This window comes from Dicentrarchus labrax, unplaced genomic scaffold (genome assembly GCF_905237075.1).
Source record: "Dicentrarchus labrax unplaced genomic scaffold, dlabrax2021, whole genome shotgun sequence".
NCBI classification, from domain to species: Eukaryota; Metazoa; Chordata; class Actinopteri; family Moronidae; genus Dicentrarchus; species Dicentrarchus labrax.
The window spans coordinates 3,141,217-3,167,557 of NW_026136704.1; the positions used below are offsets into that span (position 1 = coordinate 3,141,217).

Here is a 26,341-nt window from a genome sequence, read left to right on the forward strand (position 1 = left end):
TGAAAGGGTGAATGTGGCACATAGTGTAAAAGTGCTTTGAGTGGTCGGAAGACTAGAAAGGTGCTATACAAGTACAGGTCCATTTACCATTCTTGATTCCCATCCATAGCCATAACATCATCATTAGGTTTTTTAACATGTTTTTATTTTTTAATAAATGTGTTAAATTTGTTTCTAAAAAAAACTTCTGGTGAGGTGGCCAAGTATTATTTCGCCCCTCTAGATTCGCCCCTGGTCTTCAAGCTAAACTGAGATTGCTCAAGTGATGTCACACATAGCACTAATTGAAATTCATCTGTTCTACATGCAGTCACTGTACTTCTGCATTTGCATGCTTTAGGCTTATTACACATCATGTACACGTTACAGCTGACTATTGTCATCAGAGGACTGGAGTGTGCTATAGTGTTTGAATCGATGTGTAGACCATCATTAGTTTCCATTTTCAAAAGTTGCTTTGCAGTTAACATCAACAGCTTTGCTGTTCACTGATGTCAATGAACTTACATCAGTTGGAATTTTGTACTTGCAGATGTTGTAAATCTTACGCAGAATTACCACAAAAATGATCTAACTCAGTGATTCCCAACCTGGGGGTCAGAACCAAAGCCAAAGCTTCATGGGAGGTCACAAGGCCTTCTTGATTTTAAGGGGTGTAAGAAAACTAAAAAAATATACACTGCAGGCTTATCTCTCAGCATTTTATTCATTTCTGTGAAGAAGACCAAAATAAAATTGTTTTTTAGAGTTAAGATTATTATTATTTATATCATCTTAAGATCTAAACTTTGAATACCTGAACACAACGCTATATTCACAGAGCCTCAGCTCTGATAAACAGCCTCGTTGTGCATTAGAAAAGTTAAAACAACCAAACAGATAATTGAACAAAAAAAAAAACACACACACAAACAAAGGACTGTATAAAAGGTTCCAAAAAAATTAAAAATAAATCAGGAAAAGAAAGTCATGATGCAATATTCACAGGAATTAATCTAAAAGAATGCTCAAAATTCATCCAAATCTCTCGTTTTACACGAACTTCCTGCAGTTATTGTGGTCACTGTTTGGGTTTATTGCAGTTTATCAGTTGTTCTCTACTGTTATTGTTATCCACTGACTATAATATGAAATATCCATAAAATACGTCACTTAGTCAGTTTACCCGGTCATAGAAAAGGGCTCCCTTTTTTGGGAAAAGTTTGGGAACAGTGACAAAATCAAGTTTAAGAAATAACTCGCGTTTCCAGACTGTCCAAGTTCATTTTCATGTCATACTGAAATGAATGGAAACACTGTCTGTATAAGTATGCAAAAGGCATTTAGCTAAAAAGCTATATACAGCCTACAGGGCTTGTAGTAAAACGGGCTGAAACATGAATGAAGACTGGTACTGCACTGAACTTACCAGACCACCCCAAACGCTCCGTAGCCGATGGGCCTGTCGGGCTCTATGTCCAGCTGCTGCGGTAGGTGGTGTGTGTGCTGCTGCTGATGCTGCTGATGGTGGTGGTGGTGGTGGTGGTGAGCTTTGACAGCTGCTGCAGCTTGAACCTGTGCGGGAGCCGCGGCCGCCGCCGGCCCGGGGGCTTGTCCGGGGGCAGGAGAGGGGAAGTAGGGCTGCTGCTGGCCGGGGTTGAGCATCACCGCCGCGGCCGCGGACGTGGAGGTGTGCTGCTGGACCGTGTGTACGGCGGCGGCGGAGCCCGGATGCTGCAAGTGATGCTGGCCCGCGTGGTGGTGGTGGTGTATGTGGGGAGGCGGAAGGTGCTGGAGCTGGTGGTGGTGATGCGGGTGATGGGCAGCCACTGCTGAGGAGCCACCGTTGTAAGCAGCCATCATTTTTGTAACATTTGTAGCCGTTGTGCCGCAAAGAGCCATTCAATGACAGCGAAACGCCTCCTTCAGAACCCCCGAACAGTGATGAGAATGGCTACAGGCTGCACCACTATGAAACTTACAGAAAACAGGTTTGGGCTTTAAATGATCCAACACTTGGACTCTGTTTGGAGAGAAACCACTCTGTGCCTCCTAATCATAATGCCAGCAAGGATCTGACCCACTTCCTCTAAATTAATTTTCTCGCTTGCACACCATTAGGCTTCTGTAGCCTGGGGCTAATAATGGAAATCATATCATGAGCAATGTAGCAATGACCACACAGGTCGAAAAGTCTGTGCAGCCCTAACAGTGTCACTACAAACAATGGGAAATCAAAAATATTGAATAGAAAATAACCCGCACCCCCCTCAATAAATAAAAAAGCCCCTAGATGTCCCTCATGATAGAGGTGGGGCCCCCTTCCCTCCTGATGAAATCCCCCGTGTTGATAGAACAGTGTGATCTAAAGCACGTCACATGGAAACATTCATCTTTTAAAAGTGTCTAAGTTTGCTCCAGTGCCGTTGCTCTTCCCACCACCGGCGCTCCACACGGCTCGGAAATCGCATTTATTATTCCAAACTGAATCCTCCTTGAGATGTGTGCGCAGGCAGGCCACACTCTGTTAACAGGGGGTAATCTCCGAGCCCTAATTAACGCCGCTGATCCGGTGCAGAGGAGGTGTATCCCAGCCCAGGCCACAATACAAGAGCGCACGCAGGCAGGCAGGCCCAGGCCTCGGCCATCCGCTCCACTCACATATTATTACTGACACACAACGAGCCTACGCGCGCCCGGAAACACATCCCCATCACCAGTGTGACACAGTGACGAAGCTTCGACCATGACTCAAAACATTTAAATCCTCGCAGACGGCTGGCAGGTCACTTATTTCCCCCATCGACAGCCGGCTGTTTCTCACGCTGTCCTCCCGCGGCTCATAAGCGCACATCCAGAGACACAAACAACAATGCGGGAAACAAAGTTCAATCCTGGTAATGCGGGAGGGATTGTGCTGCAGGCAGGAGTATTCAACCTGACAGATTGGAGCTAGCTAATCGCTCCGCGTCGCCAAATCAAAACAGTCCCGTCGGTGTCGGTGTCGGTGTCGGCGAGGCTGCTGTCCGCTGGGAGGAGGAAGGCCACCCGGGTGAAAGCTCTACTCTCTAGGCCCACGAAGCTCCGCTGCCGCTGACATGATAAAACTATTGGTCACAAGGCAAATAAGATGAGCAGTTGATCCAACATGGTGAACAAAACCTTAGCTACTCGGCGGTGAGATTATGCAGGGAACCCGACCAATCGCCTCACACCCCACAGTGACGTCACGGTAATCTCCCTGATTGTCACCGCGTGCAGCCAGTGGCGCGTGCGGGCTAGGGTGACAGCGGGGTTGGCTGCTGCTCCAAAGGCCCAATGACACTGTACTGAGACCGTGAATAACACAGCGTTCACTTCAATTCAGTACAGTGTGGAGTCCCGAAGTGCAGAGCAACAGCCAAATACAGTGGAATATGTTACAGGACGGACACAATCATTTATTTTTTTAAGACAAGTAACAAAGGTACATACATTTTAGCAGTGCTGGGCAGTAAGGCATTACCTGTAATGAGATTACAGTAACTAGTAGTGTAACTAAGTACTGCTACATAGTAGTAGTAATACTTCAGTTACCCCCCACAAAAAAATAAATAAGAAAAAAATACACACAATGTACTACACTGAATAAGCATTTCCTCTACAATCAAAGGTATTTTTAATTACCACTGACTTCAAATTTGGTAGCACGAACATATGCTACTCATAAAAATGTACTTGTTCCAACTAGTTTTTCTAATCAAAATTATGTTGCAACTTAAAAGGTTTATAAATCAACCAATTAGAACTTTTATCTTGCAACCGTGCTTTAATTTAAGTGCTGACAATAGGTACAAATTACTTTGTAGGGTTGGCACCCCTACTAATTAATTTGAAATCCAACAATCCAATCGCATCACATCCTTAGATGCATTGTTGTAATGGTGGAGGAAACTAGTTTGGAAGATGGAAACACTTACATTCAGCAGCTGAAAATATTCCATTACTTTGATTTTAATAATAGTCTGAAGGAACAGAATTTACCAATTTTGTGGGGAGTAGCAGAAAAGTAATGACTAGTAGTGTAACTACTATTGGCAGGGAGTAATAGGGAAAGTAATTATATTACTTTTGAAAAGAGCAACGGGTAATGACTAATAAGTTAAATTTTTTCAGTAACTAGCCTAACACTGCATTTGACGACATTACAATCATAGAAGACAAACATTTAAGTCCCTTCAAGTTGCATTTGATCTGGGATTAAGCTCTATATTTAATTTGACTTTTTTATTAAGAGTGACCTTATTGAAGTGTGGACCCTGTATCTCCAGTTTGATGGTAACAGTTTGTATTGAGGACAAGGTTGGGGGCAGAATGTTGCAAGCCAGCCATGAAGCTATAATATGTAACATTTGTACTATTTCATGTCCAGATGGCTGCTGTTAAAAATGTCTACACATTGGATGTTTAATAATTATGGCTGGAAGATTGGTTTCCACACTCAAAACAGCTTGTTGCATTCATCAGGCCCAGCAGCTTTCTGGGTATTTGTACACTGAAACTGAGTATAGTATCATACTCCCTGGTGAATGGTTGATTTTGAGGGGTGTAAGAAAATGTAAACAAAATACGCAGTAGTTCATTCATTTTGGTGAAATTAAATAGTTTTTAAAGTTGAGATTATTATTAAAGATCTAAATTGATGGATCTACAAAAGAGCTAAAAGAACAAGGGCCAAGTATCAGTAAGAAGAAAACACTGAATTTGTCATCTAAGAAGAGTATTAAGTACATATGATTGTTAAAAATAACACACAATACAGACATATGATTGTATAAAACAAATCCTAAACATTTTCCATTTTACACAGACTTCCTGCAGTTATTGTGTTCACTGTTTGGGTTCATTGTACAGTTTATCAGTTGTTCTCTACTGTTATTGTTATGCGTTGAATATAAGCTACAGCTCTGAGTAACTGGATCTACTTCCACCTGACAGAACAGAGTATACAGTGCTCAGTAGTGTATCCATGTATATCTTCTACTTACTTCTACTTCTGTTGCCATTTATTAGTCAGGGTAGCTGTGATATTATGACATCCTGAGGGCAGCCCTGCTAGCACGTACCATGTCCCTTGCTCATGAACACATCTGTAATTTACCTTTGTTGCATGTCATACTCCCCTTTCTCCCTCCCCTATTTCCTGTCTGCCTTCTTCACTGTCCAATAAAGGCAAAAAATATTTTAAAATATCATCTTGAAAAAATGTTGCAGTTAAAGGTCCAGTGTGTAACATTTAGAAGGATCTTTTGGCAGAAATGGAATATAATATTCATAGGTATGCTTTCATGTATAATTACCTGAAAATATGTTACATGTTTTGTTACCTTAGAATGAGTCTTTTATATCAACTTCTGCAGAGTCCACCATGTTGAACCACCATGTTTCTACACACTGTAAACCCGGATAAGTTGAGTTTAGTTAAAAAATTTGAGGAAACCGGTTGCCTTAAAAAAATTAAGTAATGTTTGATGAAAACTTGAGTAACTTAAAAACATGAGTACTGAAATGTTATTTTAAGTTCAATGCACTAACCTCCAACAAGTTGATTTCACTTGAAATCACTTGTAATGTTAATTGCTTTACCCAATTACTCCACCTAGTATCTTAAGAGTAAAAAACTAAATTCTATTTCATTAAACTGTTTTACACCAGAAATTCTAAATTAAGAAAATAAAAAGCAAAACACAAAAGTACATTCTTTTCATGTTTTATTTTAACTTGGGGCACAGGAAACATTTTTAAACCATATTATTTGTTCTTGGTTGACCCTGGCGGTATATAACATATTTTAGAAGGGAAAGAAGACTGCCTCTTCTCTGTTAACTTCTGCTGCTCTCTACATGCACGAATTGGAAAGTGGAACCACAACTTTAGCTTTGATGTGCACAATGCCAGTGTCTTCCATGCTCCCACTATGACAGGATTGCTGGAGGACTACAAGGACCCTAAATCCTGCTAATAATAAAACCACAATAAAACCATAAAACATGCCTAGCAATACGGATGGAACCAAACTGCTAGATCAGTACAAATACCATCATCTGATCATCATCAGAAAGACACAAAGACAGTGGAAATACTTAAAAACATATCACAAACAGTGCAAAACAGTAAACGTGGTATTTTAGACATGCAACAGCACCAAGCACTGGTATTTGGAACAGTGGTATATTTCAGAACACTGTTTTAGACAGAGAGTTGATTTTTCAGTGTTTGGATTTTTGGTGCAAGCTCACCTCTGCCCAGGTTGAGCATCACCTGCTGAATGAACTGGAAGGTGTTTTTCATGCACTAAGGGTAATCTAAGTGCAAGGCATAGATCAGTCCAAAAAGATCACAGAAGGCCTGTGGTAGGTTGGCCAGCTCCTCCATGACCACAACCCCCTCCAACACGATGCCTACTCTGGATGGGTTGAGCTGAGGATTTTCATCAATGCAGAGGATTCCCACTGACATCTGACTGTACAAGTCCTTGTCACTTGCGTCCTGACAGAAAGAAACAAAACACAACAAAGTTAGCAACTATTAAACACGGCTTCCTCCGCCTCCTACGTCATATCCCCCTACTTGTTCGCGTGGCAAAGTAGCGGCAAATCGCTACTTTGCAGCGGAAGATGTCAGCCTCCGTGTAGGGGGACCCGAGGTATATGTACATAAAAAGGCAGGCTAAAGTAATAAAAACGTAACGACTCGTTTCATAGGGTGACTATATAGCACTAACAACATAGTTATATGTATTATTTTACATTTCTGTTAATAAATCACCATAAATATTACACACTGGACCTTTAATCACTAAAAAACAATGCACCTGCATCATTTACAACAAATGTAGTTACTTGGAGGGAAGGTTTGAAGTATTCAGAGGGATCATCCCCGAAGATGACTGGCAGTCCCCGAAGACAAAGGCACCTTATGTCTGTTGGCTGCGTGGGCTGCAAGATAGTGGACATAACTAAATCACATATAGTTATTAAATACATTCATTGACTTCCCCACAGTTTTTAATTACTTTTAGGGCTGTCAAAGTAACATGTTAAATTAATTATAAAATAATGCAGATTAATCAGACTGTATCCATGAGGAGAATCAGGAAACTTCAGCTCACTCTCCAGCACAGTAGGTGGAAAGACAAAAACTAAAAAACTAAAAAAATATCAGTTGAAAACTGCTGTAAACTGCAATTTCCATTAGCTTCCGAGCTAACGGGTCTCTAGCAAGTGGAAATATCCATATTACTGGTTAAAACAACGTTTCTACTGCTCACAAACAGCCACTGCAGATAAATCTATCTGAGAGAAAATGTCTTTAACTGGTTAAAATGTTGTTTTCTCTACTCTGGAGCTAAAATGTGACTAACGTTAGGTCCGTGTATGTTTTGGTCATTGGATTTTCCTTTCAGAAACGGGTATTAAAAAACAGAAAACGAGTGGTTATTTGATTTTCGTTTTAAAATACAAAAATTCAAATTGAAATACAAGGCGTTTTTCTTTTTCATGGTCAAAAAGGGATGAGCGAAATTAAAAAAAATATTCGATTTTCATTTTCTATTTCATATAACAAAAAATAAAATCACTAGAAAACAGAAACAGAAAAAAGGTCTGTTTTTTCATATTCTGAGACCGGATGTTGTCATTAACAGGACGGTGCTGTGTAGAAGAAACAGTAGGCTAGTAGACTGCGGTCAATCCAGCCGTGAGTCCGATCTCCGCGGTCAAATCAGCCGCACTTAAATTTCGAGTGTACAAGTATTCTCAGCATTATGGTAAATGCGGAGAAACAGCGTATTTACTTCCGGTTTTCAAAATAAAGGTATTTAGAACAGTAAGCTATAATTAAAATATGTTACATTAAAGTGTTTCATGCGCCCCTGATGAATAAAAAAACACTTTATATCAAGTATCTTTACTGCACCAGTGTGGAGAAATGCCAAAATAAAAGCCTCATATTTATGCCTCCAGAGATTGCATATTTGACCATATTTGAGGTACTGTAAAAACATATTGCTCAGTGTTTCCTGGCTACTGATGGTATATTTGACTTTTACACAAATGAGACTACAAACATACTTAATATCAAGCATTTTTACTGTACAAATTTGGAGAAATTCAACAATAAAAGTCCCATATTTGTACCTCCAAGTGGTATTTTCATATATTTGAGCTACTGTAAAAACACTTTGCTCAATAATTCCTGGCTATGGATGGTATATTTGACTTCTACACATCTAAGACTACAAGTATACTTAATATCAAGCATTTTTACTCTACCAATGAGGAGAAATTGAAGAATAAAAGTCCCATATTTATACTTCCAGATTCCAAATTTTCTTATATTTGAGCTACTGTAAAAATGTAAACTGTATGTGGAACCACCTGCAACAGCTGTCACACTGAATAATATAAAAAATAATATGTGAGGAAGAGACAGTAGGTACAATGGTGTTTTGAAGTTAAAACTAATTATTTTTCCCTTTTACCTACAAATGGACACAGCAGAGCAGCAAAATAAGAAGAATGTGGACTGGCATTGCATTTTGTGTGAAAAGTAAACAAATTAGAATTGTGTAGGATTTTGTGTTTAGTGTTTATATTATCAAGATGTTATTAAACATTTGTGTGAAATTTTGTCATGATTACTGCAGCATTATTGAAGTATAATGAAAATGCTTCACCCATAGCCTGGAAATATTGAGCAATATGTTTTTACAGTAGCTCAAAAATATAAGAAAATATGGAATCTGGAAGTATAAATATGGGACTTTTATTCTTCAATTTCTCCAAATTGGTACAGTAAAAATGCTTGATATTAAGTATACTTGTAGTCTTAGATGTGTAGAAGTCAAATATACCATCCATAGCCAGGAATTATTGAGCAATATGTTTTTACAGTACCTCAAATATGGTCAAATATGCAATCTCTGGAGGCATAAATATGAGACTTTTATTTTGGCATTTCTCCACACTGGTGCAGTAAAGATACTTGATATAAAGTGTTTTTTTATTCATCAGGGGCGCATGAAACACTTTAATGTAACATATTTTAATTATAGCTTACTGTTCTAAATACCTTTATTTTGAAAACCGGAAGTAAATACGCTGTTTCTCCGCATTTACCATAATGCTGAGAATACTTGTACACTCTAAATTTAAGTGCGGCTGATTTGACCTCGGAGATCGGACTCACGGCTGGATTGACCGCAGTCTACTAGCCTACTGTTTCTTCTACACAGCACCGTCCTGTAAATGACAACATCCGGTCTCAGAATATGAAAAAACAGGCCTTTTTTCTGTTTCTGTTTTCTAGTGGTTTTATTTTTTGTTATATGAAATAGAAAATGAAAATGGAATAATTTTTTAAATTTCGCTCATCCCTTTTTGACCATGACAAAGAAAAACGCCTTGTATTTCAATTTGAATTTTTGTATTTTAAAACGAAAATCAAATAACCACTCGTTTTCTGTTTTTTAATACCCGTTTCTGAAAGGAAAATCCAATGACCAAAACATACACGGACCATTTTGCTTAGATGTACGTGTAATACAATATTTAAGTTAATTACTGTCCATGCAGAGTGACTATAGCACAAACCCCGATAACAAGTCAGTATTTTTGTGGTTTTAGGGATGTGGGTTACTCGTGCAGCAACAAGTCTGGGACAAAATAACATTTCAAACCTTCTCAGCACGTTTGATAACGTGAATCTCCACTGGTATGCTATCAGTGTCTTTGTAACACTCTGAAAAATATTAAAATACAACACATCTGTTTTGTAGCATCCATGTTGTTCCCACATTATTTCCCACAAAATCGGAAAAATTACTTCCCAACTCAGGAATGGCAAAACTTCCAATACAAATGAATGCAGCACTAATCATCAAGATTCAAATTCTGTTGTGACGGGAAATAAAGAGGCGTGGTCATGACCAAAACTTATGAATTCCAGCCCATTAAACTTAAAAGTTATTCACACATTATATTGCTATCAAATGTAAGAATATTCTAGTAGAATATACTTACATTTGATAGTAATGCAATCAAACTTAAATTGATTGATTACATTGTACTTGATTGTTTGACTAGATTGGCACAGCCCACTCATAAATAAATTCAAATAACTCAATAGAAAATAGTTAAGCCTATTCACTTATTCATTCATCATATTAATAAATAAGTAAATAATAGCCGGTTGCGCTTTCCGTCACAGGAAGAGAGAGAGACTTTACTACTCATTACATGGTCTAACACCATTTGTTTTAATTGCTTCCGACAATGGACTTTTTGTATTATTAGATCTTAGTGCATTTGACACCATTGACCATAATATTCTTTTACAGAGACTTGAGCATCAAATTGGCATTAAAGGAACCGCACTAAGCTGGTTTAAGTCATATTTATCAGATTGTTCTCAGTTTGTGCATGTTAACGATGAAACCTCCATTCACTCCTTCTTCCCCGGAGTTCTTGTGCTTTCTCGTCTCGCAGGTTCTTATCGATCCTGGTGGAGCCTCCTGCCATGGTCCTGCTAGATTGCCGTTGCCAATACTGTTGTTGCTATGCACCTGTCTGTCTGTCTGTCTGTCTGTCTGTCTCTCGCTCTCTCTCTCTCTGCCTCTCTCTCTCTCTCTCTCTCTCTCTCTCTCTCTCTCTGAAAAGTGTCCTGAGATAACTTCTGTTATGAATTGGCGCTATACAAATAAAATTGAATTGAATTGAATTGAATTAACACTGAAGTTAGTCATGGAGTTCCACAAGGTTCTGTGCATGGACCAATTCTATTCACTTTATATATGCTTCCCTGAGGCAATTTTATTAGGAATCATTTCATTAACTTTCACTGTTATGCAGATGATACCCAGTTCAAATGATTGAACTGATTAAATGATTAATCAGTTCAATCATTTAACTGATTAAATGAATTTAAGCTACAATTTTCTGATGCTAAACTCAGAAAAAAATGAATTTTTTGTACTTATACCTCCAAGACTCACTGTCTAAAGATATAGTTACTCTAGATGGTATTACCTTGGCCTCAGGAATCTTGGAATAATCTTCGATCAGGGCGTGTCCTTTAATTCCCACATAAAGCAAACCTCCAGGACTGCCTTTTTTCATTTAAGTAACATTACAAAACATTAGACACATCCTGTCACAGATGGATGAAGAAAAACTAGTCCATGCATCTGTTACTTCTAGGCTGGATTACTGCAATTCCTTATTATCAGACTGCCCCAATAAGTCCATTAAGACGCACCAATTAATTCAGAACGCTGCAGCACGAGTACTGACAGGAAGTAGGAAAGGAGATCATATCTTTTCTGTATTAGCTTCTCTGCACTGGCTCCCTTTAAAATTCAGAACAGAATTTATAATCTTCCTCCTCACCTACAAAGCTCTTCATGGTCAGGCTCCTTCATATCTTACAGAGCTCATAGTACCCAATTACCCCACTAGAACACTACGTTCTCTGAATGCAGGGCTACTTGTGGTTCCTATAGTCTCTAAAAGTAGAACAGGAGCCAGAGCCTTCAGTTACCAAGCTCCTCTCCTGTGGAACCAGCTTCCAGTTGTGGTTCGGGAGGCAGACACCCTCACCACATTCAAGAGTAGGCTTAAGACATTCCTCTTTGATGAAGCTTATAGTTAGGGCTGGATCAGGTGAGACCTGAACCATCCCTTAGTTATGCTGCTATAGGCCTAGACTATCAGGGGATTTCCCATGGTGCACTGAGCTCCTCTCATCCTCTCCCTCTCTTTCTGCACTCATTCATGTCCCATTAATGCATTTTACTAACTTCACTTCTTCCCCGGAGTTCTTGTGCTTTCTCTTCTCGCAGGTTCTCATGGATCCTGGTGGTGCATCCTCCCATGGTCCTGCTTGACTCCCACTGCTAATATTATTATTGTTGTTATTATTATTATTATTATTACAATTATTATTACTACAGTTACTATTATTACTATAATCACTGCTCATTGTCCCCCATCATTGTTGTTGTTGTCGTCGTCGTCGTCGTCATCTTCTTCATGTTCATCATCATTATCAACATCAGTCACTACTATTAGTGTAGTTGTTGCTACTGTTGTTGCTGTGCAGCTTTGTCTCTGTCTCTGTACTTCTGTCTTTACCCCATTCTCTCTCTCTCTCTTTATCTAGGCCTCCCACCTAGAGCTGTCCGAGGTTTCTGCCTCTTAAAAGGACGTTTTTTCCTTGCCGCCGTCGCCAAGTGCTTACTCATGGTGGAACAGTTGGGTGTCTGTAAATAATGTTATAAGGAGTTCGGTCTAGACCTGCTCTATTTAAAAAGTGTCCTGAGATAACTTCTGTTATGATTTGGCGCTATATAAATAAAAGTGAATTGAATTGAATTGAATTAACACTTTCACACGGACACACATAGCCACCTCTTGTAACAATTATATTAATTACAACAACACGAGTTTGCCCTGTGACATTTCAAAAAAGGCTCAATAGTCTGAAATATGTCAACCAAAACCCATCTCTCAAAAGGAGAATGCAATTCTACCCTTTTTGGTATCATGAAAAATCAAAGTACATGCATTATTTTATGTTCTGTTGACTGCACCCTACCTTGTAAAGCATTCCACTAGTGGGAGGATGCATCGGTTATAAATCGCAAGCAGTAAAAACAGAGAAAAGCAATACTTATTACATTGAAAAATGCTTTTTTTGTTATTAAAATAATGGTTGTTGTGAATGTATTAGCGACCCCCACAGATGTATGATTTCACTACTTTCATGGGAGCTCAGACCCCCTTTTATGGGAGCTCAGTTCCCAATGTCTCCCACATAACTTGAACCCTGGTTTCAGACTTAGCCTTACTTTTAGACATGAAATCTACATTCTACTTACCTACGTTTCTCAACTAAATGATCAGACTAATGCCTCATTCCTATTCTCTTCAACTGGCTGCCTGACCAAATGTGATACATTTTCCTGCACTAAATTGTACTGACGACATTACTTGCTGGATAAACAGAAACTTTACAGCTGAATGACAAGATGAGATACTTATAGTTATCAGTAGGATGGCTCCGGTTCATTCCAAATGCAGCAGCGTTTTGAATATCCTTACACATACACAGAAATTTGAACGTACAGTATTAATCCCCCACTGAAATCACTTCATTGGTTCCTGGTACAATACAGAATCACTTTAAAATCCTCATAATAGTCTATAAAGGACTTAATGGTTTGGCCCTTTTCTTACAGCATATTTCTGATTCTCACTGATTATAATCCAATCACATTAAAACATTTGAAACTTCTTAATGGATGTTTGTGTTAATGATTATGTTTTTTATGTGTTTACCTCCTTAAAGTATCACAAGCTTTTTCTCTTAAAGTGCATGAGATTGATGCAGTTAAACATTAAATGCACGCCCCTGGATCACCTTACAGGATTTGGAATCCCGACAAAATAGCCTACAAAGCTAGGAGGGGCACAGAGGACGCTGTGGCCTGCCTGCTGCACCTCCTCCTCCGGCACCTGGACTCCCCAGGCACCTTTGCCAGGATCCTCTTCGTGGACTTCAGCTCTGCTTTTAACACCATCCAAAAGCATCTGATGATCCAGACGCTTCACTATTTCAACGTCTCCACCCGTCTGATCCATCTCCTGCACAATTTTCTCAGCGACAGACGGCAAGCGGTGCAGGTGGGCAATACCACCTCACCTGCACTCAGCATCACACAGGAGCCCAGCAGGGCTATGGGCTGAGCCCATTCTTGTACACACTCTACACCAATGATTGCACCAGTCCCTCACCCATCACCACCTACCTCAAGTATTCAGACGACACAGACATTATTGCCCTGTTCACAGACAAGCACTCTGTCCTCGACTAGCACAGCACCATTACACACTTCAGCAAAAGGTGTGAGGACAACCATCTCCACCTCAATGTCAGTAAGACCAAAGAACTCATCATTGCTTCCCCGACACCACAGCACCCCATTATTATCAATAACCAAACAGTTGAAATGGTTGACAGTTCTAAATACCTTGGACACAAGGTACACACCACTGACATCTTCAAAAGGGGCCAGCAAAGACTATCTGTCATCCGTAAACTCAAAGGACTTAATGTTCCCCCCATCTTCTCCTACTACTGTATCAAAGTATCATTCAGCCTATCCTCATATACTGCTCCTCCTGTTTTTACAACATGCTGTCACCAACCAGACAAAATTCATACACAGCACCAACAATTGGACTCACCACACCCAATCTCACAAAACTAAACAACAGGGCCATCTCACACATTGCAACCACAATGAACTGGACATTACACACCCACTCAATCAATATCTCACCCCACTGCCTTCTGGATGGAGGTACCGAACATTGAGGTACAAGAAAGCTTGCTATGGGAAAAGCCTGATCCCTGGAGCTATTGCTGCTTTAATCAAAGGGGCGTGTGTAACCAGTCATGTATTATTTATTTGATTGTTTGTTTGTTTTTTGTTTTTGTTTTGTTTTGTTTTGTTTTCTGTAGATTTGTTAATTGTGGATAGCATGTTTCTTTGTTTAGTGTATGCTGTTGCCTGCAGGTGCAATGATGTGAACATGAATTTCCCACTTGGAGGACAATACATTTAATTTAACTGAATTTAATTGACAATAGGGGCCCCCAAACAACATTTTGCACAGGGCCCCCAAAAAGTCGTGACAAGAAGGGACAGAGTGTTTGCAGTCAGAGCCACAACAATTCAATTCAATTCAATTCAATTTTATTTGTATAAATTCATAACAGAAGTTATCTCAGGACACTTTTCAAATAGAGCAGGTCTAGACCGAACTCTTTAAAACATTAATTACAGAGACCCAAAAAGCATTCTTCTTCTCTAATTTCCTTGTAGCAAATCATGCTAATCCCAGGATTTTATTTACGGTAACAGTCTTATTCATCACCCACACCACAAATTTCCCCCCCGCAGACTGAACTTTACATGCTATTCATAGTTACTTTAGTGATTTTGAACCGGTATTGCTGTCCTTTTTATCTGAACTCATATCTCATATGAAATCAACCATGTGCAGTTATTAATTATATCCCCAACTACACTTCCATGAGAGGTTTTTGACACTGTTGGGCTCAGTATTGTATTGGTTAGGAGGTCCTTAGAAAAAGACATTTTTTCCAACTATTTATAAACATACCCTCTATGGCATGGTGTTGCCCTCAGGCAAGTAACCACTATTTTGGCCCACACACCCCCCCTTTAAATTTTTAAAAGTAACAAATCAAATTAAAAGTCTGATGATAAGTCTTTGACCAATGAAATTTGAGGTGGGCATCGGTTTGACCTTTTGTCTGTGGCGGGAACAGTCCTTTTTGGAACCATCGCCAGCTTGGACACACAGGTAAGATAAATTTCACTTTTTAACATGTTTAAATTTGAATAACTTTGTATAAATAATATCTGTGATGTACATGAATCTGTTAAGAAGCATATTTGATTGAGTAAAGACACTTTTTGTCTTTATTTATATAGTAAAATGGTAGTTTTCCATTCGTTGCCTCAGGGCAACATTGCGCAGTTAGACCACTTTTGTTTGAACAATAACATGCTCATGGATGGAGATGTGCAGGGATGCATAGTTATCACCATAATAATTTTTTTTGCTTTACTATCTACTATTACTCACAGGAAATCGATGCACAAACATTTTATGGGTGTAAGGAAGATGATCGAGCAGTTAGGCTTATTCCTTGTGAGCTTGAGGAGAGTGAAAGTGAGGAATAGTGGACCCAAGAATCAGGTTTGAGGGAGAATAAGGAGATCAGAATTCAGTAAGTAGAATAACATACTGTATGTAATGAACATGCATGTGCGTGTGTGTGTGTGTGTGTGTGTGTGTGTGTGTGTGTGTGTGTGTGCGTGCGTGAGTGGGTGAAGAGAGGTATATGACCTATTCTAATTTTAATCTTCCCTTTTGGAACAGAAGGCCTATCTGATGACAATGAGTCTGTGGATGAAGAGGAAAATGAAGTTGTTGATGATGCATCAGAGGAAAATGTTCCACACTTACCCTGGTGGAGAACATCCCACAGTGCCAACATCACTGATTACCCAGAATGGCAGGCCAGCCTTCCAAAATCAGACAATATCATATCCCTCTACGAATACTTCAAGATGTTTATTTCTGAAGACCTTCTGGAAGTAGTTGTAGAGCAGTCAAATTTATATGCCATTCAATGTGACACCAACAAACCCCCTAACATCACTACCAAAGAACCGGAGCAGTTCATGGGTACTGCAGTGTACATGTCCTTGTTTGGACTACCAAGCACCCGCATGTTTTGGAACAAAGCCACCCGAGTGTCCCAGGTAGCTGACACCATGGCACTCAACAGATGGGGGTTCATCAAAAAATCCCTGCACTTCAACGACAATCAGGTGAGACAAGGAGAAAATGTTGACCTACTCCACAAAATCCGACCACTCTTACCTCGAAGATGAGTGACCAGTGCACAACTGTCGTGCCTGTCATAGCAAAGCAACCAAAACTTGTGGGCTGCACAACGATGATGATGAAGTCATTTAGAAGAAATCCTCATCGAGGTTAACTTGTGCATCTCAAAATAATGTCTGAACAGACCCTGAGATTGTCTCAATGGTGTCAACAGTTGGATTTCCTTCAACTCAACAACTCAAAATCAGAAATTATATTTTTCAGTCACCCAAACCAGATCAGTCCCATTCAGAGTGGCCTTGGTCCCTACTCTACTATGTGCCTGCTGCCAGAAATTACCTCTTACCTTGACCTGGAAAAAAATCCAGAATAAACTACTGTAACGCCGTCCTCTCTGGTATATATATTTAAGTATGTTTCTGAATATGTAATAAACATTATGTAAATGAAAATCTCTTTTTCTGTTCTTATCGTTCATCATCGTCCTCCCTCTGCCATGTTTTTATGTCTTTATTTGTGTCTTGCCTCTATTTGGCCTCAGTGCTACTGTTGATTTTAGTTTTTTGCCATGTGACTTATTTTTAGAAAAGTGCTCTAAACCAGTGGTCCCCAACTGGGGATAGGGGCCCGCACTAGGGTTCGCCGAAGCTTCACGGGGGTTGCGAGGCCTTTTTGATTTTAATGTTGATGTAAAGTATATTGTTAAGTAAATCGTCTAATAGAACAATGGCCAGGCGTCCGGGACAAGAAAACACTGACTTTTGTCAAAAAAGAAGGAACACAGGAAAACCAGGAAAACTGCTCAAAATTCACACACTGCACTTCTTGAAGTTAATGAGTTCACTATTTGGCTTCATTGTACAGTTTAGAATATAATATGGGATATCCACCAAATATGCCACTTAGTCAGGGGTCGTCCGTTTACTAAATGATAGAAAAGGTTGGGAACCAACTAAGGTGATGACGATGCAGAGTCAGACCGCACGTTCCTCATGACGACGCCTTTATTTTGGAGGGTACGGCCGGAAGATGTCTTGTTTTCATGCTGGTACATTTGACAACGGTAATCCACACGCCTTCCTCTGACTGCCACGTCAAGCTCCTTGTGGAACAGCAGCTTTTGAACTTATTGTACTTGCTGCTGTAACTAACCTGACGCCTCGGACTGTGGGAGAAACACTGGAAGAGCCTGCCAAAACACATTTATCAGCGTTCACAACTCTGACTCTATCTGTAAGAGAACTCTCAATGCCAGTCTTATTCAACCGTCAGCAGTATTTTCACAGCGTTGTAACGTTAGCTCACATTTCCTAAAGTTAGTACGTGCTAAGTAGCATTAGGAGCCACCGGATACAGCACCGTAATGTTCATCAAGTTCCTAACGCGAGAGATAGAATGGGCAGCCATGTGGCTAACTGACTAACATACTGTACGTCCAGTGCGTCCCCGCTTTTAGCTAGCTAACTCTTGTGTGAAGCCGGTAAAGTCACTGCCTCATTTGTTTGGTACTAATGTTAGGACGGGTACTGTTAGCGGTCGGACTCCCTGCTGCTGGCCGGGCCGGGCCGGGCCGGACCGGGCCTCTTCGCCAACTGTTTGCCCGGTACTAAGTTTGGAAATGAAACTTTTACTGTAACGTAATGCAGGTGTCACAAGTCAGGCTCGGTTTAAAATACCATATGTGTTGTTACATGTTAACTATAAATGCACGTATTACAGTGCATGGTGTGCTGCCTTACATTAGTACTGTTTTTTTCATGCCCTCTAAGCAGCTATTGCTTTCGGTTCTTTCAATAAGTTCAATTAAGAGACGCTTGAAACTGGTTTTATTACGTTTTTAACTAACCTAATAGATATCAGCGCGACACTTTACCACTTGATTACTTACATTAAGACAATTCTTTTTTTTACTACATGTTTCGGCAATTTTATTTTTAACTATGCAAATAAGGCATGATGTAATTAAAAATGCATTATTTTGCATACATTTCCACAACAGAAATATGAACATTGGATAAAGCCAGATTCAAAATTCTTAACTTTGTTAAAATATTAGATTAAAAAGTTTTTACAGAGGAAATTTTGGATATCTCTTTTTAGGGCTCCATATCAAATCAGAAAATACAGCCATGAAAAGGTTTTTAGGAGTAAATCAGGCTATGAATGATATATGAACAAAGCCTTTGTAGAAAGCCAGTGCTACTGAAGTGGAGATTTCTGGCTCAGAGTGTGAGGGGAAAAATGGCCTTCAGAGATTTGAATTGTAAAAATTCACAAAATGAACTAATAGATATCGAAATAGAGAACTTCCCCAGTTGATTCCTTACATTAAGACAATTGTTTTTTTGTTGTGAAAACTTGTTTAATATGCAAATTAGGCATTATTTAATACTATGGCTCCATTTGCTGGGGCAACAGCTGGATTCTAAGTGGTGATCATGGTTGTACCTGCGTGTAGCAGTGTGTGGTGTGGGCAGTCCTGTATTATGAAGGTTCAGTGAATATTGGTGAGATGGCCTGGTTGCTCATTAATGTCTGTCTGTACTCTTTTAGCAGTATTTATTGGCCATAAACCATTATTGGTAATAAAACTGACAGGTAATACCAGTTAAGTGGTTTCATCAGAGGTTCAAGCTGGGCGATATGGTACAAAAATAATCATTTTGCGATTATTATTTTTTTACCAGTATTGGACAGTGCAATTAGACATTTTACAATTACAATTTAAGTATTACAATTTTCATTTATACTGAAAAAATCTGTTAAAATCCTGATCATGTGACATTTGTACAAAACAAACATGTTTTCTTACATCTGCAGTAAGATGCATGAATACAAGATTTGTAGGCAGAGGACATATCTTCAGAACTACAGGGCTTTATTATAATGCTGTTTGTCACATTTTACCTTTATCAAAGAAATTGCAGCTTCTGTGATTAGCATATTGCACTTGGCCATATAGTGATATTTCGGTTTATTGTTCAGCCACCATAAGCCAGACACAGGAAACTGCATTAGCAAAGAGGAACAGTCTAACCACACACTGACCTTAACACTAAAAGACTCTATAAACAACATGAATGTGTAGTTTGTGCAGTTTATTAACTCTCTATCCTATTCTTCTTGTCCTCTTCTATGCAGGTTTAAAGCAGCTGCTAGTGTTAATAAGGCCACTAGATGGTGTTAAATACCACACTGTAGATCAGTTCATACTGCTGCCAGGCAGTATTTTTTTTTTAGACCGGGGATTTCATTGTTTTCTTGTTTTTTGTTTTCTTGCATGACTGGACCTTTATATAGGTATATGTAGTGGTGTATACTGTCACAAGTACATAGAATGTATAAACATTTTAATGCCATCGTGTGTGCAGAATTTAAACCACCAACCACGGCAATGCAGTAAAAACCGAACTTAAATATAAAAATAGATATGTCGACAACTTTAACATTGCTTCCATTTCAAAACACCATATTTTAAGATAGTTGTATAGGCACTATAATATGACATAAAATAGTAAATAGTATTTGAGTGTTAAATATTAAAATATTATTTCTCTGAAATGGGTTTTTCAGTGGCCGATGCCGATATTTAGAGAGCAGGGCTGCAATGCCTATTAAATAATGCTTATATCAAAACAAAAAAAGGCATATAATTCTATTCTATTGAAAATTAGCTGGAAACCAACTTTTTCACCAATTTACCAAAACTCACAAGGGGAGCACTATCAAATCAAAGGTATAAAGCTGCTCTTTGTGGTCTTCATTTTCATGAAATTCTAGTAATGGCATATTTTGGTAATTTACTTCAAATTAAGTAAGTGTCATTAGTATTAAGATATTGTCTCAACTCCCAGATGATTTGAGAAGGCAGCAGAGGTCTCCTCAGACTGTGAAGATCAGCAGAGCCAGCAGCTGATCAAGACTACAAGGTCTGTCCCAAACCCCCACGATCCATATACAACATGAAGAATTCCTAACATGAATACAATCAAACATTCATGTAAGTGTGGTTTTTCCTACTGTTTACATTAAACACACTTCTAATAAAGTTATCATATGAGCTATTGTATAATAATATAATTATATAATATGATCAAAATGTCAATATGGCCAAATCAATATTTAAATGTTGCAATTTTTTGATTAAAAAAAGTTTGATTAAATGTTTGACAAACAGCATTATAATGAAATACTGTGGTTCTAAAAAGATACCTACACATCTTGTTCTCCAGATTTAAGAGAACATGTTTGTTAATGATTATGTGAATTAAAAAAAATTCACATCATGATGATTATGTGAATTAAAAAAAATTCACATCATGATTTTTAATCTGGGTTTTTTTCAGTGAAAATGTGTGCAGCTGTACTATCAGCTGGGCTGTGAAAGACAAGAATTCTGACGAGGGAGGGCATTGTAGGTAAACAGCAAAATTGCTTTTAACCTTTTTATACAAATATTTGAATTCTTACTGGTCACTAAGGTTTGTGATTCGTAAGTCAAAGTTTAGGGCCAGCCATCAGCCATTGAAAAACCTGTATCAATCGACCACTAATTGGATCCATAGTCTCCTTTTTCTTGTTCTTTTTTTTTCTTCTCCTCTCCTTTATTTAGATTTATTAGTTTAAATAATATTTCATTTTATTAAAGCAAAGTTCTTGTGTGGTTGTTTGGTTTTAGGCGTTTAACATTTCATAACTTTGGCTTGTTTTTGTTTGTCACAAATGTTAATATATGTATGTATATGTATAATTGGCACAACCTGTTTTAATGTACACATGGACACCAGACAGTGGGAAAAAAATGAACTTTTCCTTTAGTGCAGCATTAATATTCTTTTCTCCATATTATCATTACTGAGAGCTTCTGCAATATTTTTCCCTTTTTTAATTTAATGATTGTATTTGCATGTGTTTGCATGACAACTTATATACTACAGTTCAGTTGTCAGGAAAAGTCGCTCAATCCGACTGCTCAGTTTGCAGTGATTGTGTTAACAATCATATTGTACAGTTTCAAACCTCCTCATGGACAGGTGACATCCATCATGCTGATTTACAAAAAGTTTGTTCAGTTAAGAGAGTCTGCTCAGAACACTTGTACAAACAAGCTTAGAGAAGAAAGTAGGTTTAGGTTTATCAAAGAGCCATTTTGTGCCATAAACAAACAATCAAATATCTATAAGCTATAATATATATAAAAAAGGAAATGTTAACAACATTTAACTTTTTGTTGAAGCCTAAACGGCAGCAGGGGAAGAAAATGTTCTTGCATGAAGTCCAGTGTCTACTTCCAGGAATGTTATGCTTTGCGGTCTAGTAGGGCAAGTAGTAGTCTTCTTGTATTGGTGATATACGAAGTATCACGGTACAGGGGTTACGACTCAATATATTGGTATATATCGCAATACTGTAAGCAAGGTGATATATTGCAATTTTTTTGTAATCTAAAAAATCTAAAAAAAACCTTTTGTAATGCAGCCAGAACAGTGAGATCTGCATTTGCATTACAGTGACTCAAACATCCGACATTACAGATGGCAGTGTACAACACTGCCTTCTAATGGCTGGGAATTTAAGCATAAAAATCAATAGTGTTGAAAATTGATACAATATCACATAACAAAATATTGGGATTTTTTTCACAATCCTACTGTCTACCACACCACTTGAAAGCTGACTCATTATTGTGTGTTTGTGCCTGTCAGGTTCCTGTGAGCCCAGCAAGAACATAGTGTGTGCAGTCGTGGAGACATCATGAGGCAGCTCAAAGGCAAACCCAAGAAAGAAACCTCCAAGGACAAGAAGGAGCGTAAGCAGGCAATGCAGGAGGCCCGACAGCAGGTGGCCACTGTAGTGCTGCCTACGCTGGCTGTAGTGGTGCTGCTCATCGTGGTCTTTGTCTACGTGGCTACCAGGCCTGGTGCTATCGAGTAGTATGTCAGTTCCACTACAAAGACATGAACTCCCAAAGTGACTGGAGTTTGAAAAACTGATAATGGCTATACCCAAAGGATTCCCCCATCACGCAACAAGCATCCACTTTAGGCCAGTGAATGGCCTACCATTAGTCTTAATGAAAGCTTCCTCCAAAGTGTGTTTCTTTGCTTTAAGCAAGGTTCAAGTTGCAAAAAGAAGAAATTAACCTGAGCAGTTGCTCCTTGGTGCCTTCAGATGAATAAAGATCCATGTAATCCCGTTCACTTTAGAGCAGCAGATGGATTCATGTTGATGTCTTACAGAATGACACAATATCACGCATACCAAAGGACTCGTGCACAGTTTGCCAAGTTTGCCCAGAGGTGTTCAAAAATGTTCACAGAGTTTTCCTATTGTGACTCAGTGCTTTTCTAAATATTTCAAGTCAATGCAACCTGAGCCTGGCCTCAGACATGTACCACTCACACCCATCTGTATGAATGTGTATGGGAAAAAAAAGATTCAGTCTGCTCCTGCCTCGTGTGAACAGCTGAATGTAGCTCTAAAGTATCTTATTGAATGTAACTGTAGAATGTGTTATCTTAAGTACAGTATGCTCAAACACACATGAATTTCTTCATCTTTAATGTGAATGTTATCCTGTTTGTTTCCATTAAGTTATTGACAACCATACCTTGATACCTTGGAGTCATTCGTGACATCTGTGCAGATGTAATAAGGTGCCTTAACTGATTTGCAACTGTATGATTATAGTTCAATAAATGATTTTTATAAAATAAGTTTGAATTTAGTTAGTTTTAGAATTCTTCATTTCTGCACATTTTTCTGTATTTCCTCTTCATAGAGCCAGCCAAAAGTGTGTTTGATGTGCCTCACCATATAGTACTTGACTTCTAACAGCCCATATGTTTATGTGTAAAAGACCATCTTGGTGAGGATTGTGTGTTGCTTCAGCTAATTCAGTCACACAGTGACTTTAATAATGTGCATGTCACCCATTAGACATGGTGGGACAAATACAGTTTGGATCACTAGTTGTCAAAGTATGGTACTGCCTCTTGTGGTATGCAGAGGAATCTCTGAAATATATTGTTCAAATGAAATTAATTAATTTACAGAGCGCTGGCACCCTGTGTAAAAAGGCTGACTCCTTGCAGCAAGTTCAACAGATATTACAATACAAACACACTGACTCACAGTCATGGAGACATCCCAGTCTCAATGAACAAATGCACCAGTGCTTGTTATGTTGACAAATTTGACCAAATTTGACAAAGACTAAAACTAAAGACATTTCCTGTATAGTTTTATAAGTACACAATATCATTTCAGTTAGTTTCACTCTAGTTTTTATTTAACAAATTTTTTTTTACTCATAATTTTAGTTTTAGTAACATTGGTGGACACAAACACCACTCCAAATGAGTGTTCACATTACTGTGTCTGCTGGATGTGGAATTAGGCGGCTTTGAAAATGTTTACATCAACTCTATTAGAAGCTGACAATATGTCAGTGCTGTGTTTAAATGGTCAAAAATCTAATAAATGTCCACCAATCTCCAAAACTTGCATCAAAACAACCTAGATTGATAAATAGCTCTATGGTACAAGCAAAGATATGTATTTTTGATTTTGGGTTAAACTGTCCCTTAAAAAGTAGAATTTTCATATGGTCACACTGTATTTCCCTAACTGTGTTTATTGCCTTTACCTTATAAGAATAAATCACTGTGCTAAACGTATCACTAAGCACTAAACCTTTTCAAATGATCTGTTTTTCTTTTACTTTACCTTTTTTTGAGGTGACACTTTTTAAATAACTTTTACATTCTTATACATTCTAGAGACAGAGTGGATCATTGCAACTGCTTGTGTCCAAATTGTGTGTATTTGTTTTGGTTAAGACTTTCACAAGAGCTAACCATTGTTAAAATCCATTCTTGGTACTGAAAACAATCTGATAAAGTCTGATCGCACTTGACGCATGCGCTCCAAACGGGCTGCCCATCCGCCAGAGTGTTCCACATTAGTAGCGGAAGTAAGGTAAAGGAAAGTCCTTCAAAATAAAAACTAAAGAATATCACATGAAAGACCGTGTTCTACTCGGATGAGTAGAACATCTAATACAGCACTGTGTGGGCTTATCGCTGTGAATCCGAATGTTTCAACGTCCTCTTCGCAGTTTTAGTTGTCTTAGTCGTAGACACAATATTCCTAAAAATACACGATGTGCCACACATAAAGAGCTTTAAGTTGATTAAATTGCTGTCTTTATTTCACATGTGCATTTGTTTGACATTTCGTCAACAATCGTTACTTTGAAGATTGTGCCTGGAAGTGGTCTTTTTCATTCCTGCTAGCTTGACCCTGCTCTCCAACACCTCCCATCAATTTCTCTGAAGAAGACTTCCGGTGGTGTGTCATGGCGGTGGCATGGTGAATCCTACAGAAAGGGAAAAATACTCGCCCCTTTCGTCCTTTCCCATCGACTCGGGACAGATTTTCATGCATAAATAAGCCCGTCAGCTCTGGCCTCATACCTTGGATCTACCAGCGCAGCGTTGCGGTGTCCCTCCGCCCGGCCATGGCGGCTCACAAACCAGTGGAATGGGTCCAGGCCGTGATTACTAGATTTGATGAGCAGGTAAGATGGGTTGATTCAGTGGATGGGTGTAGCAAGCTTTGGCAGTGTTGAGGGCCCCACCACTTCGGCTAATGTTAGTTCCACAGATGGGCTCCTTTTTGATAGAGGAAGGTTCGCAGCGGTCTCCTGTGAGGACTGCTTGAGAGCTCAGATGTGTTGATGTTGTCTGTCCGAGCTGCAAACACTCAGAATGATGTCTTTTTTTAAGCTAGCGCCGTCTCCACGATCAATTAGCGGATTTATCCGCCGTTTGTCCTGCTGTTTGTACGGAGCTAACGGTAGCCGGCAAACCGTGGAATAATCCACAATCCAGCGGTATGTCCGGGATATTTGAGCGTCCGTGTGTCAATTAAAGTTCCTCAGCTAACGTTTTCTCTGGTGCCAGCTAGGTAGCTAACGTTAGCAGGCCCGGCTATCTAATGTAAACAAATAAGATGTGAGTGGATTAGCACGCTGCATTCATTTGAGCAAATGAAGTTAGTGGCATGTGAGGGAACGTCAGCAGTAAGAGTGAATACTGCTCTCTCTTGCTAGCTGATCTCTGAACAGCCACTGTCCGCCTCATATGGCAGCTGAGACAGCAGCACTGAAGCTTTGTGTTCCCTTTAATTCCATTTGAATCCATAGCTACACTGTATGTATGTGATAATGGTCTGAAGTGTTCTATAGCAACAAGGCTTGTAGCAGCATTTTTCAACAGATTTAAAAGGAAACCTTAATTCCTAAACTGCACAACTATAAAAGTCAAGCTATGTTCATGAAAATAAAAAATGGGGATGGCTTGATAGCACTTTTTCATGTCCTATATGCAACCTTGAGCCAATACCAATCCTATATCGTCTTCTTCCCCCTCATAAATAGAATTTGTATGGATGCACATAATATAAAATGCATAGATATGTTTTCCTTAGTGTATAATCACAGAGGGAGGTTCAACATGGAAGTTCCCTTCCATGTTGAACCTCCATGTTTCCACAGTAGCCCAGAAGGGCCACACCAAACACTGGCTCTAAATACTGGTGTTTGCAGCCACCGTTGTTTATCCTTTGCACTTGGAAGGGAGAGGGAGTTGTGATCTGCAATTCCATAGCTAGATGCCACCACATCCTACACACTGGTTGATACAGCAGGCAGAACATCTGCAGTGAAGCTATGTGTTTCCTTCAATTCTCCATAACAAATCTATTCCTACAGTTTATACAATACAATGCATTTCCACGTGCTCATAGTAAAACTGTTCACTGGGGATGCAGCGATTGGGAAATTCTGGGCCAGCGCTGATGTCTAGACGAACAAT

General features: G+C 39.1%; 3 protein-coding genes and 2 long non-coding RNA genes across 12 annotated transcripts in view; 3 read left to right on the forward strand and 2 right to left on the reverse strand.

Annotated features, from left to right (window-relative positions):
- The window catches only part of nlk2 (nemo-like kinase, type 2), a 40,293-nt gene extending 37,105 nt beyond the window's left edge, over positions 1-3,188 (reverse strand). The window contains exon 1 of the mRNA XM_051397955.1: positions 1,409-3,188. Coding sequence (XP_051253915.1) covers positions 1,409-1,881 — 473 coding nt within the window. The 5' untranslated portion in view covers positions 1,882-3,188. The remainder of the gene's footprint in view (positions 1-1,408) is intronic.
- Positions 1-10,643, forward strand: part of LOC127362393 (uncharacterized) — a 67,794-nt gene extending 57,151 nt beyond the window's left edge. The window contains exon 3 of the long non-coding RNA XR_007884448.1: positions 10,506-10,643. This is a non-coding gene — a long non-coding RNA (uncharacterized LOC127362393). The remainder of the gene's footprint in view (positions 1-10,505) is intronic.
- LOC127362358 (gap junction delta-2 protein-like) overlaps positions 1-26,341 on the reverse strand; it is a 678,509-nt gene that overhangs the window by 91,845 nt on the left and 560,323 nt on the right. The window contains exon 2 of one of the 2 annotated variants that reach the window (XR_007884430.1): positions 11,737-11,845. The exons of the other annotated variant lie outside the window; for it this stretch is intronic. The gene's annotated coding sequence lies outside the window, so the exon portion shown is untranslated. Of the gene's footprint in view, positions 1-11,736; positions 11,846-26,341 lie in introns of those variants that run through there. 2 annotated transcript variants of the gene reach the window in all.
- LOC127362385 (uncharacterized) lies at positions 17,519-20,883 on the forward strand. The gene is made up of 3 exons (XR_007884436.1): positions 17,519-17,696; positions 20,318-20,463; positions 20,810-20,883. It is a non-coding gene; the product is annotated as an uncharacterized LOC127362385 (long non-coding RNA).
- Positions 24,796-26,341, forward strand: part of nf1a (neurofibromin 1a) — a 101,272-nt gene continuing 99,726 nt past the window's right edge. For all 7 annotated transcript variants that reach the window (XR_007884427.1, XR_007884426.1, XM_051397903.1 and 4 more), the window contains exon 1: positions 24,796-25,044. Coding sequence is in view for 5 of the 7 variants with exons in the window: in XM_051397903.1 (XP_051253863.1) it covers positions 24,985-25,044 (60 nt within the window). In the remaining 2 variants the exon portion in view is untranslated. The remainder of the gene's footprint in view (positions 25,045-26,341) is intronic.